The 17602-nt window shown below is 36.2% G+C and overlaps 1 protein-coding gene across 13 annotated transcripts in view; it reads left to right on the plus strand.

The window, feature by feature from the left end:
- PDLIM5 (PDZ and LIM domain 5) overlaps positions 1-17602 on the plus strand; it is a 215764-nt gene that overhangs the window by 126590 nt on the left and 71572 nt on the right. For 6 of the 13 annotated variants that reach the window (XM_072624989.1, XM_072624997.1, XM_072625000.1 and 3 more), the window contains 3 exons: positions 4419-4436; positions 4548-4720; positions 5274-5310. In XM_072624989.1, coding sequence (XP_072481090.1) covers positions 4419-4436; positions 4548-4720; positions 5274-5310 — 228 coding nt within the window. Of the gene's footprint in view, positions 1-85; positions 101-4418; positions 4437-4547; positions 4721-5273; positions 5311-5890; positions 7237-17602 lie in introns of those variants that run through there. The other 7 variants (XM_072624993.1, XM_072624998.1, XM_072624995.1 and 4 more) reach the window with 4 other exon arrangements.

Raw genomic sequence — 17602 nt, forward strand, 5'->3', positions numbered from 1 at the left:
GTTTACTTTCCACGATCCTGGAAATGTCCTTGTCTTCTCTTTCCTTTCACATTTTTTGCGTATTTGTGTATTATCCCTTCTTCAGTAACCCAGGCACCGTGTAAGTACTTGACTAATGATGGGGTTCCTCTTTGCATCATACGCTTTTACCATAAGTTTTCATCTTCGTTTCAATTGACCAGAAATTTTGATTTAATGGTGAATTTTGGTTGTAAGATTGTGAAAGTATTGAACAGTGTAAAAATTGGTTTTAGTTCTAGAGATCATATCACCCAAATTGGTATGTTTATAAAACCAGTATTTCTGCTGTGGATAAAACTGAAGAAGCCAAGAGACGCATATCGAGACAGCAGTGTTACAGATGATCTTCTTAGCAATTAGACGGTTTGGGCTTCCAAAAGCCATGGTTTAAAAATAACTGTCCTTGAATGAACATGTTAATTTTGAAAACCTGTACTTTGAACTAATTATTCATTCTTTATAGTAAGGTGTCTGTGTTCATCAGCCAACTACTGTTCCATTCTAGTGATATTATTATTTGGCTTTACGTGGATTTGTGTGAAATTGGTAAAGGGTACTTGTGAATACACACTGGATCAATCATCATGTTCCTTGTTCTTTGCCACTTCTAGATTTTGTCTGATTGCCAATTATCACCTATCTTCTTCAATGAATCTTTGAAGTAGCTTTTTAATTGAGTCATAGAATCTTAATTCCTAAGGGAGCAGAGAATTTTAGAGTTAGAAGAAAGGGAGCAAACATTTATTAATCACTTACTGTTTGCTAGGCAATGTGCAAAATACGCTTCACAAATATTATCTCAATTACTCCTTACAACAACCCTGGGAGATAGGTACTGTTATTTTCTCCATTTTACAGTTGAGGAAATTACTGCAAACAGAAGTTTAGTGACTTGCCTGGAGGCACACAGCTAGTAAATCTATGAGATTAGATTTAAACTCGTCTTCCTGCCTCCAAGTCCAGCACAGTGTCCACTGCCTCAGGAAGGGATTTCAGGGTCCATCTAGGGCAAGCTATAGATACAAAGGAATCCGCACTACTGTCTACTTGGAGTATCATCCAGTCAATTTTTGCTTTCAGACCCCAACGGAAGGGAAGCCTGTGACCTCCTGAAGCAGCCAGATCTTTGTGTAATTCTTATGGTTGGGAATTTTTTTTCTGACATCAAGCTTAAATTATTTATATAAATGTATAATAGATATATATATATATATATTTTAAAAATATAATAAATATAAAATATTTATATAAATATAAAATATATAAAATATAAATTTATATAAATAAATTAGCCATTTCTATCCATTACTCCTGATTCTGCCCTCTGGGGTCAGACTAAGTCTCATCTCTTTTTCACATGAGAGCTCTTCAGAGACTTGAAGACAGTTGTCATGTATACCCTTCCCCCAGTCTTATTTTATCCAGGCTAAACAGACACAGTTTCTTGCACTTACCCTCATAAGATACAGATTCAGGGTCCTTCTTCCTCCCCTTTACCCTCAAAAGTTCACCATCCTATCAATATTCTTCCGAAACTGTTGCTTCCAGTACAGAGCACGCTACTCTCAATGTAACTGACCAGAGTAGAAAATATGATAACTTAAAGGAAATAGCAAGTTGTACATAATAGATTTGCAGTTTCAAATGCAGTCATCTTTTTAAATTTTACTATGTTATGGAAATGCTTGTTTTATTCCATAAATTAAAAAAATAAAATTTAAATTAATACCAAGTATATAGCAAGACTATTCCACTTATTCCTGGAAACTGCCTCTCTTAATAAAACCCCAAATCATGTTAGTTGCTCTGACTGCTAAATCATAGTGAACTCACAGTCCTCTAGGACCCCTCTAGCCCTTTTTCTGACACACTGATATCTAATCATTTTTCCCCATGCTGCACTTGTAAAATTGATTTCTTTTGAACCAATGTGTAAGAATTTTTAACTCTCCTGATTGAATTTCATCTTTCTAGAGTCAGCTGGGCGCTCTAGGCTGTCCGTCTTTTTGAATCCAAACAATTGGTTATCTAGTATGTTAGGAATCTCCCTCAGCTGTGCATGCCCTGTAAATGTTATAATGTGCTCCCTATGCCTTTATCCAAGTCATTAATAAAAGGATGAAACAGCTTAGGGCCAAGTGCAGATCCTAAGATGCTCTGCTGAAGACTTCTTGGAAAGTCAACCTTAAAATACTCCTTGAGTCCAGCCATTTGTCTTCTTCAGGTTCTGTCTGTTATCATCTAGTTCATATCTTTACATATCCCATTCATGATAGTATACAATATTTTATCAAGTCCTTTATGAAATTTAAGCAAACTATTTCCAGAGAAATTTTTCCTCCCCTTCTTTTCCTGCCTCTCTCCTTTTCCCACTTTTTTCCCTTATCTCTCCTCTTCTCCCCATTCCCCTCTTTTTCCCTCCCTCCCTTTGTATTCCTTCTCCCTTTCACCATCTCCCCTCCCCTCCCTTCCCATCCCATCCCCTTCCCATTAAATGTCTTAAAGCATAAATTTGTTTCTAGTGTTAATTACATTAGTATCACATGACAGTAATGATATTATTTGTATAAATTATTGACTCACAATTAGAAATTTATTTTATCTAGTGGTTTTAGTTGATTGTATATCTCTCTATTGATAACTGCATATGAAATACATTTCCACAGGGGAAAATGCCACCAAAAAATTTAACTCAATAATTATTTAGGGGTAATTATAATACTAGTTAGTCCTATGGCATGTGCAAAATGTTTTACTAGTAGGGTAGTGTGCTCACCGTAGAGTTGGGTTCCCACTTTTCTTTTACAGCACTTTCCTCATGCAATGTCTTTCCTATGTCATCATGCTATCTGCCTTCTCCTGGAACCTGTGTTCTGTGTTCTTTTTTCTCTATGGACCATACACTCATAATAGGGGAAAGAACAAGGTGCCCATATCCAGATAGTCACCAACCACTCCAACATTTCTCAGAAAATTTAAGTGAACTTGCCCAAGTTGGTATATGTCAGAATTAAGACTTGAACCCAGATCTTCTGACTACAAAGACCAAACACTGATTGCTATCAGTGTAATGTTGGACAATAAAGCATTTAGGTGTTTGCTGTGTGCACCATTCACAGTTAAATGGTTGAAAGTTAAGAACAGTTTTAACAGAAGAGAACTGGTCCAAAGGAAAATTCTATTTGAATTTGAAATTATGTATAATAATGCTCAGTGAATAGGAGAGGCAACATGGAGTACTGGTTTAAGAACTAGCCTTATGCTGAGGCTATAGGAACCTGAGCAAGTGACATTTCTCAGCTCCTTCAAGTAATTCTCTAAGATTTTAAATTACAGAACAGATTGCTGGCTTGTGTTGGTAAAGGGAGTTTTTCTTTTTGGGAATTCCCAACAACAGCTGTTCCCAAAATGTGGTCATCAGACTCCTGGAGCATTGGTGCCAAAATCAAATAGAAATGGATCCCATATTGACTTAGAAAACCGCAAATTAACAATTTCCATATTGTACTGTATTTTTATTTATTTTGTTAAGCATTTCCAATTGCATTTTAATGTGCTTTATTCCCCTTCTGCCCAACCCCAGTGCAGGCTGCCCATCCTGTGGGTTTGCCCTATAGGATCCCTCAAACTTTTTCAGGGTGTCTGTGGGGTCAAAATTATTTTCAGAATAATATCAAGAAATTATTTGCCTATTAAAATATTTCTTCCTTTTCTAATTACATATCTACATGAGACCAGATTTTATGTATATATTTTTTCAACCAAAACAACGTTGCAATAAATCGAATGCAGAAACAGATATGATAATCCAACGGTCTTCTGTTAAGCCAGATGTTAAAAGAATTGCAAAAACATGTAAAACAATGACATTCTTTTTATTAGCTTTAAAAAAATCATTATTTTTCATAAAAATGTTATGTTGACATGTAAGAGATGCATTATCATTATTTTTAAATGATCGATATATGCTTTACAATAGTATCAATTTCCATTTCTAATACGGTAAATATTGATAGATATAATGCTCTTTGGGGTCCTCAGTTATTAAGCATGTGAAGAAGGCTTGAAACCAAAGAGCTTGAGAACTATTGCCTTTTATTAGTGAAATCACAGGTCTGATTGCTCAAAATGAATATGGGTAGACCATGACTTATCGTAGTAGGAGTCAATGAATAAATACATAATTCTTTTGCCCCACCAAACATTTACCAATTATTATGAATGGATCATATATATAGATATATAGATATATAACAGTTTACATATGTATTTAGATTTCATTTTTATTCTATTTCTTGCATATTATTTTCTTCTTCCTTTGTTTTCTTACTGTCTTTTCTCTTTTTTTCTTTATGGTGGAAATCTCTCTTCTGTTCCTTTCCTATGTCAATTAAAAGGAAAACTCCACCTAAACGGTAACTGTTTAGAATTTGTGTGGGTATTTTAAGGCACCAAAACTTTGCATGTTAGTAACATTTTAAATTGCAGACCTCATTTTTCTTCTTTTCCTCTCTTCATTTGAATAGACCACCAAGGAAGCACATTGTGGAACGTAATACAGAGTTTTACCACATACCTACTCATAGTGATGCAAGTAAAAAGCGATTGATTGAAGATACTGAAGACTGGCACCCAAGAACAGGAACCACACAGTCTCGTTCTTTCCGAATCCTGGCTCAGATCACTGGCACCGAACACCGTAAGTTGCCATTTTGTTAAAAGAATAGACTGAGTCAGGGTGCAGCCTTCCCTGGAAAGACATATTGCTCCAGAAAACTGGGTGGTGCAATTAATAGAATGTTGAACTTGAGTGCAATTTTTACATCTGAAATTTACTAGATTTGTGACCCTGGGTAAATCATTTAACTCTTTGAGCCAAAGTTTCTTCATCTGTGAAAGGAAAGTACATTGCAAACCTTAAAGCATGATATAAGTATGAGTTATTAAAAGACCTTAAAGTATTATACATGAGTGGGTTATTACAAGAGAAAGCAATATGTGATGAGGCTAAAAAAAATTTGAAACATTTCCTGGAACAATTTGCATTGAAATTATTTTTAGCATTTGATCTATTTGGATTACAATGGCAATAAATGGTGACATTTGGAAGCATTTACTTGTAGTCAGTTGTTACACAGTGTACAATTTGAAGTGGCTTCGCCAAACTTAAATGCTTCCTAATAAGAAACAGAGTTTTGGATGTTTTGAAAATATTAAAAACTAATATAAAACGTTGCTTCTTTCTGTTGCAGTGAAAGAATCAGACAATGAGAATACAAAGAAGACAAAGTAAGTTCATTTAAATTTGAATGCTTTCTCCTGGTTTATGCTCTGAACGTTTTCTAAATTTGATCGTGTAATATGGCACGTTGGTCTGTGTTTTAGTGCAAGGCTTAAAAAGCTGAATTCATATCACACAGAAAGTTGTTCTTGAAATTGTTTTAATGAGCATGTGAATCATGTTTGAGTATATGCTGAGTTTCATTTTCCTTAATCCCAGACTAAGGTTTGTGTTGCGTCTGTGTGCAGTTGTGGCGCTTTTTTATTTTAACAGCTCGCCAGGAATGAGACTGTGCTGTTTTTGCCACTTTGAGTCACTTTATTTTAGGTACAGATGTGGACGTTGTCCACTTTGATACTGCTTGAATCTAAAATGGGTATTTCGTTCCCAAAGCATTTTGCCCTTCACAGTATTAGCATGAACTCTCAGGAGCTTGGAAGGACAACATTCTGGAAGGTTGTCATTAATAGTGCACGTTCTCTGCATGTTTCATTTGCTATCTGTGTGAAATCTGTCGAATTGAAAGATCAGAATCTTCTTCCCTTTCTATTTCTTATGATTTTCCTGTCCCCTTTTTTTTTTCCACAGGGAAAAGATACCCCTTCACATCTTTAGTCCCAAATACACAAAGTTACGTGACTGGCACCATGAAGTTTCAGCACGTGCCCTTAATGTACAGTGATTTACCAGAATTGTTCCCTATCAAAAACAAAATTTCAACATACTTTCACTTTTTCTGTTTTTTTCTCAAATGCTTTGCAAAATCTGTATTTAATTTGCTATATTAAGATCAACTCTATCTTTTTCTACACTTTTCTAACAGCTTTCTGATGTATAAAGAGTGAGAGAGGAACATGGTTTGTGCTTAACCAGTAATTAACAAGTATTCAATATAAAGACAGCAAAGTGAAGGGCTCTGTTTTTCCATGAGTTTGTATTTCCATCATCTTCATCATCATCATTATTAATGACCATGTCTTACCAAGAAGGGGTCCTTTTTTTGTGGAACTGGATTATCTGTAGGTTGTTAAAAAGCAGAGGATGATGAGCAAAGGAGCAGTCTTGGCTATTTTGAAAAACACTGCATGTGGCAGAACTTCCTTTTAAAGTTCTATGGAAACTCAGCAAGAATATTCAGGATGAATAATAAATGAGCAGAAATAGGGGGGTGGGGCAGGGAAGGTAAGAAAGGAGACTTCCCTAGAGAACACATTTGTCCGCACTTAAACAGAGTAAATATTTGATAACTGCTGGATACCTTTATTTAAAAGGCAGTACTGGAGGTTTGTGGATGGAATGGGATGACCCCTAGAGGTGGCCAAGGAAAAGGGAATGAATGGATCACCACTTAGAGCAGATATTGACCAGGATGCTGTTGTATTTACCCTTCACTTTAGCAGTTGCCATGAGAAAATGCAGTAGTTTAAAAAAAAAAATTCTTCAGATAAAAATTCAGTTTTCTACCAAAAAGAATTTTTTTTTACTTAATCTACAGCACAGATCATCTCTAGCATTTCAACAGGTTTCCAGATCTCTAAATTAAAAGTAGATATGGAGAAGATTGTATATGTGTGTTTGTGTGTCTGTGTATATGTGCACATATATATATGCATATGTATATATATACCAATATACACACATAAAATGAATATATTCTACACTATTCTGTTACCATGCAGCATATATTATATTACTGTCATAAATTTGAGGAAGAGATTTCAACATAATAGAAACATCATACGATATCTTTGAGGTGATATTTATTACTTATGATTGGCTGTTGGTAGGAAGCAATTTTCAGAGTATTTCTAGATGCTATTTAGCTTATGATACTGCTTTTCTTGTAATATAATGTATTATAATAGATTTAAAATCAGTAACATGCTTTTTGAAGTTTGAAAAGTGTTAAAAAATAAAGTTGCTTTTAACTTAGATTTCTTCTTGTTCCATTTCTTTGAGGATTTTACTAACATTTTTCAGTTTGTCAGTCTTGGTATAATGTCATTTTAGGTCAAATAGACTTGAGACATAAATGCCTAATAAAAGATCTCAGCTATCCGTTTTCTTTTTTAAAGAATGGTATGAATAAATCGACAGCCTACTTTCCCTCTGTCCTAATCTGATATTCTGTCCTTGTCTGTACTTTTAGAAAATTTGGTTGCTGTTATTTTTATGTAGGTTTAGTCAAAGGATATGTTTTGAATCGTGCTTTCTTTGCTTTGCATCATTTAATCAGCCTTTCCATTTTTCTTTGTAGTTTTCATATGTGTCATTTTTTTAATGCAAAAGTATTCTATTACTTTAACATACTCTAATTTATTCAGCCATTTTGCAGTCGCTGGGCATATTAAGTTATTATTTTTTATACTAAAACAAGTAATGCAATGATAACTATTTCTATATGGAAAGGTCTTGTTTCTCCCAAGTAACATCTCTATCATTCTATGCCAGTACTAATGATGGTCCCAGCTTTGCTACTTACTTCCTGGGTGACCCTGGAGAACTCATTTACTGCTTTTTTCTTCAGTTTCTCCATTTATAAAATGAAAAAGTCGACCTAGATGTTTGCTGTACAAGACCCCTTAAAATTCTAAAGCAGGGATGGGGAACTTCTGGCCTTTTAGGTCCTTGGCTATGGCTTTTTGACTGAGTCTCAAGTTTTACAGAACAAATCTTTTGATTAAGAGGATTTGTTCTGTAAAATTTGAATTCAGTCAAAGGGCAACACTTGGGGACCTCAAAGCCAAAAAGGCCACAGGTTCCCCGCTCCCATTCTAAACTCTATGATCCTATAATAGGTCAGAGGATATGATTCATATTGTAATTCTTACTTATTGCTTGATTATTCTCGAAAAAAGATCTCATTAATTTTTTTCAGAAATTATATATTAAAAAATTGCTGACAAGTTAGCAACAACAGCCTCATAATAGAAAAATCCTCAGCACAAAACAGATCAGCAAATGGCCTGCTACTTGTAGGTAGTCTTAGTAAGCATGTTGGCTGGGATGCACCGTATGTGTCCAAGGCAACTCTTGACTCTGGGTCTTTGTGATACTTTACCCACTGCTAGTGCTTAAATCCTGTTCTTAGTTTATGGTACCCAAAAACTTTCTTTTGGGGCGGACAGCAGTCAGCGTTATGTGACTTGCCCAAGGTCACACAACTGGTAAGTGTCTGAGACCAGATTTGAACTCAGATCCTACTGACTCCAGAGCTAGTACTCTAGCCACTGTACCACCTAGCTGCCCCTCCCTCCATTGCCCTGCTCCCCACACCCCAAGAATTTCTGAAGTCTTTTTCTAAAGGAAGAAGACATACCCTTTCTTCTTACTGTAGTAAACAAGGTTTTGCAGAAAGAATCCCCCATCCGCACCATGCTTTGGTTATTTAAAATCTTGTAGATGTTATATTCACATCACGTTCAAATCTATATGCATTAGCTTTTATTACTGTGTTCAAAGCACTGTGCCAGACATAGGGTATAATATGTAAAGACAAAATACAAGCATCTCTACCCTTGGATACCTTACGTTCTCCTGGGGGGGAGAGGGAGAGGAGGATCAGCGTATAAACAGTTAAGGATTTTTTGCATGGTTATTTGAGAAGAGTATGAGCAGTTAAAACTAGGGGATTCCAGAAAAGGTTGAATCGTCTTACCTTACATAATTTATATATATATGTAAAATGAAAAAAAACACCAAAAGGAAAAGCCGGGTAATTTGAGGGAGGGGCTTGTGGAATGGAAATCATCTCAATATGCATAATACAGGAAATATCTGCTTTCATCTCAGTGTTTTCCTAGAAACCGCATTATAAATCACATTATGTTCAATGTTTTCAGATAAGACGAGTGCTGGAATAATGCTTGTGTTTCTGATTGAGGATTCACCCACACATACATTGCAGATATCAAACCAATAGTCATGAAACCAGTGACACAATAAAAACTATTTCAGGTCCTAATCTGTGATTTCCTGGGTATAGAAAATTCCCAATGTGGAAAATGCTTCTGCCACTGACAAGAACGTTATCACTCAGAGAGTTGGAAAATTGCCTGTGTAAATGAGAAGTTAAGTAACTTACCCATGCTCACACAGCTGATATGTGGCACAGACAGCCCTTCAGTCCAGAGGTCTTGGCTTCAAGGCTAGCTCTCTATTCACCTGTATAATGATTTAACATAAAACAATCACACTCCAAGTCTTAACATTTTTCAAAATGGAAGAAACTTAGAAATTATGTAGACTAGTCCTCTCATTTTGCAGGTAAAGAATTTGAAATTTCTTAACTTTTTTTTGTCTCAGTTTTAAGAATTCATGAAGGGGTTGATCCTGGACTTTTCATTCTAAAACTAATTTAGCTTTAGGTTTTGGAGAGCAAGTATCTCTTGATTTCATTCATTTTTCCTTTGATCTCAGTTACCACTAAGAAAAAATGTGAAGAAAGTGCATTACACAGAGGTGTCTGCAAAGTAGGAAGGGAGGCAATTGATGAAGAGAAAATAAGGCAATTTCATATAGATTTTAGTCTTAAGGGCTTTTTAACAACAGCCAGAGGAGACACTATCTTCCATCTCCTTACCCTAATTCATCAAAAACACTGTTTCAGAAAATATGGCATGAGTGGGTCAAAACATAATGAAATAAGATATAAATGTTATGAGACATTAAATATGTACTATTAGGGAAGGGCTGCCATATGAAGAAATGCCTTGATGTACCTTTCACCACATAAAAACATGTACCAAATAATTTTTCGTGGTATTTGTTTTTAAAATATTATTGCATAGTGTTTCTGTAATGCAAAATGTAATACACTAACGAATCCCTCCAGAAGTTTTATTTCAGTTGCATGAACCATTTTTGTTATAAGTCAGAAATTTTACTTGCTACTGACATATCACACACCTGTGTCTCATTCACAATTTTAGGTAAGATAGAGCATCTTCTCAGAGGTTCTTTCTGTGACAGTCATAGGAACATTGTATTGTCGTATCTGCCATCTGTATAGGTACTTGATTTTAAGAATATGGATTGGATTTACATTTTCTTTATGACTAGAAACACTTCAGGAGTTTTCACATCAGTTTCTGTCATTCTTAATTTACAAAGACTTTAAGCTGAACGTAGCTCTCATTTTTTAACTTGCATTTGGTTGTATGAAAATACATACAACTTTTCATAGCATTGTGCTTTGGTTTTTGCAAAGCATCTGAAATCAAAGGCTTATTTGGTGTAGACTATATGGCAATTCTGCTGAAATAAATGAATCTTTATTTTAAACATCTCTGTACTGTGTTCAGCATCCTTCTTAAGGCAGGCATTAAGCTTGTGCCATTTCAAAGTTATTCACTAAACGTATTCTTCAGTAAGTGCATATTGAGCACCTAAGTATTGAATAATACTGAGTAGTAAGTCTGTATTGATCTATCCATGTTATTTAATAAGTATATATTAAGCACAAACATATTTAGTAAATACATATTGATCATATTAAGTAAATACATGCTGAACACGTACACATTATTCAATAGATACAGAGGCTGGTGACCTTGCACAGCCTTCTGTCGCTCAAAACAAAGTCAAGGGCAAGTCATGTCATCATGTCTCTGATGTCATGGTCTTCTTTGAAAATGAAAGACGAACACAACAAATTATATACATATTGAGCACATACCATGTTTTGTGCCACAAAGAACAAGATATATATGGTAGATAGGGTTCTTGGACAGCAAGTGTTTCCATTATAGCGAAACCAGTTTATTCTGTCACTTAGAAAATAATTTTTGAGATTCTTCATATGATTCCTTAATTTACAAGCTATTTTTTGCTGAAAACAGAATTCTGTTTTGCTCTCTTAAGGTCCCATCCAGTTCTGATTCTGAGGGGCTACTGTGAAACAAACATTAATTAAACACATACTGGGCATAGGAACATTCTGTTAGCCATCTAATTTCTCACTAAGGTGCTTACAAATAATTAAATTTTCACCAAAACAGGCATTTCAGTGTTAGTAATTAGATGCATTAAATGTTGGTACTTCCTCCAGCAGTACAGATTGCAATCCATCATCACCACCTCGATTTGTGCAATTCTTGTTGCTATCCCCATAAATCCCACCATTCTGTAGTCCTTCCTTTAGCTGGCTTTGATGTCAGGTGGATACCAGTTGACCATATAAGTTGATCATTAGTTATCCCAAATTCTTGCTGTACAACTAGTGAATTTCTTTTTGTGAGCATGTATCTCTCTGAAAATATCTTTTACAACACTTTCTCTGTTGGTATGACTTCACAACCTCTTCATGCCCACTATGTGTCTGCCTCTCCATTGCACTCTGGGTCACTCACAGGTTTAATTACTTGGAGACTGTAGTATTCTATGGTTGACAGTCATGTACTGTCACTGGAAAAATAGTGATACTAGAAAGATAAACTTTTTTTCTTTTAAAAAATTATTTTTTTCAAATTTATTTGTTTTCAATTTTCAACAATCATTTCCATAATTTTTAAATTTTCTCCCCCTCTTTCCCCAGGATGGCATGCAGTCTTACATGGGTTCTACACATACATTCTTATTTTTTTATTAAATTATTTTATTTGTTTTCAGTGTTCTACCATCACTTCTATATATCTTAGATTTTTTTCCCCTCCTCCCTCCTTCCCCCCCGCCCTCTCCACTCCCTCCTTGAGACAATGTACAATCTTATATAGGTTCTACACATACATTCCTATTAAATATATTTTCACCTTAGTCATGTTGCACAGAAGAATTAAAATGAATGGGAGAAGCTATAAAACAAAACAAAACAAAACATAATACAAAAGAAAATGGTCTGCTTCATTCTGCAGTCCAATTCCATAGTTCTTTCTCTGGATGTGGAAGGTGTTTTGCCTCAAGAGTCCATTGGGAATTTTTTAAGTCTTTGCATGGCAATGAAGTACCAAGTCTACCAGAAAAATTCCTTGCACACTGTGGTTGTTGCTGTGTGCACAGTTGTCCTGGTTCTGCTCTTTTCACTCAGCATCAGATCATATATGTCCTTCCAGGCCTCTCTGAAGTCTTCCTGTTCATCATTTCTTATAGCACAATAGTATTCCATTACATTCATATACCACAATTTATTCAGCCATTACCCAATTGATGGGCATCCCCTTGATTTCCAATTCTTGGCCACCACAAAGAGAGCTGCTACAGTTTTCCTGCTATACATATTTTTGTACATGTGGGACCCTCTCCCATTTTTATGATCTCTTTGGGATACAGTCCCAGAAGCAATACAACTGGCACATACATTCTTATTAAACACATCTTCACTTTAGTCATGTTGCCTAGAAGAAATAAAACCAATGGGAGAAAGCATGAGTAAAACTAAACAAAACCAAATACAACAAAAGGGAAAATAGTCTGCTTCATTCTGCGTTCCGACTCCATGGTCCTTTCTCTGGATGTGGAAGGCATTTTGCATCCTAAGTCCTTTGGGAATGTTTTAGGTCCTTGCCCTACTGTGGAGGACGAAGTCTATCAAAACAGTCCTCACACACTGGCTGTTACTGTGTTTAATGTTCTCCTGGTTCAGAAAGATGGACTTTTGTTTGAAGGGAAATTCTGTGCTCATTAAAAGTACAAAATTTCCCAAGGGAAATTTAGCCCACTTTACTTCTTTATTTAAATTTGGGCTCCAATAATGGTTCATCCATTGTATCTCCAAGATATATGTACTAATGGACCAGCTGTATGGTTCTTTTCTCTATCATAGTTGGAACAATGGGTATTCTTCATTGACTTGGACTTTTCCGGTATGTTTAAGTTGCCATTCTGCATTGGTGGAAGGAGTTTACATTATCTGGAATTTCATAAACTGACAAAATAATTAAGTCACAGGTTTACAATCCCCTACCCCCATACGGGGGGGAGGGGGGAGCTGACTTTTTAATAATTCTCGTAAATACTTACATGATTCCTCATTGAATTGTAGGGTTCTGATTGGAACAGAGCTTTAATGACAATGCCAGGCTAAAGAGCTCATTGATAATTTCTGATTTTTTCCTGAGTTACTGTATTTCAGAGATAAAAAGAGACTTGAGAAGTTATCCAACTATTTTATCCTGGCTGTTGGGTGTCATATTTTTAATAAAGAGATACATACTTTTATTATCTCTTTCTAATATATCAGTAATTTATTGCAGCTAATATTATTGTCTTATATTCAAGCAACTGCCTAGTCAGGGTCTTTTCATGCCTTGTTTTTGTACTTTCTCTGAGCTATATGTATGAATAAACTGATGGTGGGTTTGTGTGTGTGTGTGTGTGTGTGTGTGTGTGTGTGTGTGTGTGTGTGTGTGTGTGTGTGTGCGCGCGCATTCAGTGTAGCCAGAGATATCTGTACATTTGACCCAAAGTAGAATAGTCAAAGAGAAGCTGATGTTAAAATAAGAAGTAGAGAAATGCTGACTCAAAGAAGAAATAATGAATGAGATAAGGTTTACTTAGCTTAGTGTCCTACAAGTTTTGGGGAAAATACTTCTATCATGTACAGTCACAACTAATAATTCAATTAAGTCAATTTTTACTATCACCACCCCAAATTCGCATAAAAATAATGGTTGCCTTGATGAGACTATGCTCTGCTCAAAGAAAAATTGTCTTTTCACTTAGTTGGATAAATAATTTATCTTGTGTTCTTGAAAGACTTCTCAGCTTAAAGTAAGCAGTACTTCCCCATTGTATATTATTTCTTGTGGGGTTGTGGAAGAATTAATTGTCCTATAGGCCACCTTCTTTCCCTGCACTTCCCCTGCACCCTTGTCACTCTGACTGGCACCTTTCCTCCCAGTAAGTAGCAGAGAATCTGGCTTGTTTGGGAAGTGGATATATGAGCTGCTTACTGAGTGAGTTGGTTAGACAAAATAAGTAGAGAAACCATTTGATATCTATCAAGGAGGCATGTAAAAAGTAAAGAATCTACCTCTGCTACATCAACAAAAGAATCCTAATGCAGCCACCATATTGTAATTACATTAAGAGATGACCTCTCAGGATACAAGCCCTAAATTTTATTTCTCATTATTTATAAATTTTTTTTTTGTTTTTCATTATTTATAAAAATATACTCTCTTGACTATTGTCTCTCAATTGGTCACTCTGTCAATTTCAAGTGAATATAATTAATTATATGAAGAAATGTTAGCCTCTGAGTATCTGCTTGCTGTATGTTATTGTACCAACATTAGGCTTCTGTCTTGGCATATACTTAACCTTGGATATTTAATATAGTTTCAATTAGGTTTAGTATACATTTAAAAGCTGTTACTCTAAAGCTTTTAACAAAGACTGATCTCTAAAATAATCACCGTAAAACTGTAATCCCTGTTTTCCCACATATGTGGAGAATGCTTTGTACCAAAGCATTTTTTGTGGAAAATGTGGAGCGATGTGAACTGGATGCTAGTATGATCACATAGATTTAGATCTGTTTGATTCACCAAGACCACAAAAGGACTCATTAATGACTTGAAGTTAGCTATTTAGTGCCTTCTAGATTTGTCCTTGGGCTCCTATGCTGCTTCACATTTTTATCATTAGATTAATTAAATAAAGGCTAAAATACCCCTCCCCCATCTTTAATCTCTTCCAGCTTCCTGGTTCCTTATCTATAAACATGCACAATTCTCCCCATTCTCAAAAAACTCACTTGATCCTGTATTCCCCTCTAATATTAGCCTATATCTCTCCTCCTTTTATTAATCAAACTCCTTGAAAAAGCTCTCTAATCAATGTCTCCTCTTTCACCTCATTCCTAAACCTCCTGTAATCTGACTTCTGAATATATCACTCACTCAGTCAAAACTATTCTACCCCAAGTTAACCAATGATCTCTCTCTCTCTCTCTCTCTCTCTCTCTCTCTCTCTCTCTGTCCCTCTCTTTCTTTCTTTCCTTCTCTCTATCCCTGTCTCTCTTTTACTGTGTTAAGGGAGACTAAATCTCCCTGTCTTACTAGTCTAGAAGTGCAGTGACTACTCTGGGGCTGATCCTATGGCTGATCTACATAGGAAGATCCACTTCCAACCTAGACCATTTTGCCCCTCCTTAGACAACCTGATGTGTCCCCACTCCCAAAACCCTCACCATGTCAGTGGTGAACTCAGTGCAGACACTTGATTGACTTTAGTCATACTATAGCATAGAATTTCTGAGCTCAAGCTATCTGCCAGCCCCAGTCTCCTCAGATGTGTCCCTCCACACCTGGCTCTCCCAATGATTTCTTAACTATTCAATCTAATGGCCTCTTCTTAGTATTCATCCTTCTTGACCTTTGACAACTGTTGACCATCCTCTCCTCTCATATGATCCTTTCTGGTTCTCTTATCTATCTAACTACTCCTCAGTTTCCTTTAGTGATTCATCATCCATGCCATATACATTCAACATGGGTAACCCCCAAGAGTTTGGACTGAATTGAATTCTCTTTTTTTCCTTACATTCTCTCACTTGATGATATCATTAGCTTATATTGTGTGCTCTTATGTGCTCTCTCCTGATTTGCCAGCCCAATATCACCAAATGCCTTTTGGACTTTTTAAATTTGAAATTTAAACCCACATTTCAGAGTCAACATGTCCAGAGCAGAACTCATGATCTTCCTTTCCTCCTCCAACCCCAACATACCCCTCATCAAAATTCTTGATGAAGAAAATCTTCCTAATGGTAAGAACTATCCAGAAGTGTCATAGTCTGTTGTTGTGCAGCTGTTTCAGACTCTTTAGTGACCCCATTTAGAGTTTTCTTGGCAAAGACACTGAAGTGGTTTGCCATTTCTTGCTACAGCTTATTTTACAGATGGGAAAACAGAGGAAAACAGGGTTAAGAGACTTGCACAGGGTCACACAGCTAGTAAGTGTCTGAGGCTATATTTGAACTCAGGTCTTCCTGACTTTAGGCCTGGTGCCCTATCCACTGTACCTGCCTTATAATAATCTACCCCAGGAGAAAATGGATTGTTCAGGAAAAGACTAGAAGACTACCTGTTTGGAGTTATTGTAGACATTAGATTAGGTAGACTTTTCCGTCTCATCCAACTCTGATTCTGTAACTTGCCCACATTCAGATCTGCAGTGGGAATGTGCCCATGAGTGACCTCTGTACTTCCAGCCTGGGTGAATAAATGAATATGGATTCCCATTCTAAATAATTGACATTCAGTAAGATATGCTTGAGAGATAACTTGGCGTGGTAGATGGACCTATTCTTTGTGTCAGGAAGACCTGAGGGTAAGCCCCACTTCTAACCCTAGGCAAGTGACTTTCCCTACTGCCCCCAGGCAACGTTCCATCACTGTAAATTGTTGATCAGTTTCTGACAGGGTTTACTAGAAGGAGATGGGCCTTACCAGTTCTCTATACTGAAGAAATCACCAATCTGAGTTCCCCTCTTTCCTCCCCCCAAAAAAAATGTTATTTAAGCATACTGCATATGATTGGAGGCAGCTAGGTGGCTCAGTGGGTAGAACGCTGAGTCAGGAAGACTTAAATTCAAATTTGGCCTCACACACTTACTAGCTAAGTGACCCTGGGCAAGCCACTTAACCTCTGTTGGCCTTAATCCACTGGAGAAGAAAATAGCAAACCACTCCAGGATCTTTGCTATGGTCCAGGAGGTCATGAAGAGTCAGATGTGACTCAACAACATGTTTACATCTTACATTATTTAGAAGATACTTTTTGTTCTTACAGATTAATTATGAGTTTCTATTGCACAGAAATGCCAGTTCATATCCTGTGTTAAGCACATATGTATACATGGTACTGTGTTCTTCACTTGTCATTCTAAAATAGTCAACATTCATACATATACAGACACACTGACATAGTACATCTGATAACAACAACTTGGAGACTTAGAAGAGTCTTTCACAAGATGGGCAGACTATTAAAACATAAAACCATAGCAAGGCCTTCATTTAGAGTTTGTCTTTATTCACCTAGGGGAAGTTTTACATTCAGAGCTCTTAACATGTGTGTGTGGGTGTGAGAGAGAGAGAGACAGAGAGAGAGACAGAGAAACACAGAGAGAGAGAGAGAGAGAGAGAGAGAGAGAGAGAGAGAGAGAGAGAGAGAGAGAGAGCTCTTATTGGCAGTCCTTTGAAACCCATTGACCTTTTCTTAGAATAGTGTTGGTTGCCTACATTCATAATTAAAGGAAAAGCTAAATTTTAGTTAGAGGTTAGTGAAAATAAAAATGTAATTTTTTCCCATCCAAATTATATACGCCTTTCAATCTAGCCTTAGTTTCAGATCCCC

Source organism: Notamacropus eugenii, chromosome 7, assembly GCF_028372415.1.
Source record: "Notamacropus eugenii isolate mMacEug1 chromosome 7, mMacEug1.pri_v2, whole genome shotgun sequence".
Taxonomy (NCBI): Eukaryota; Metazoa; Chordata; class Mammalia; order Diprotodontia; family Macropodidae; genus Notamacropus; species Notamacropus eugenii.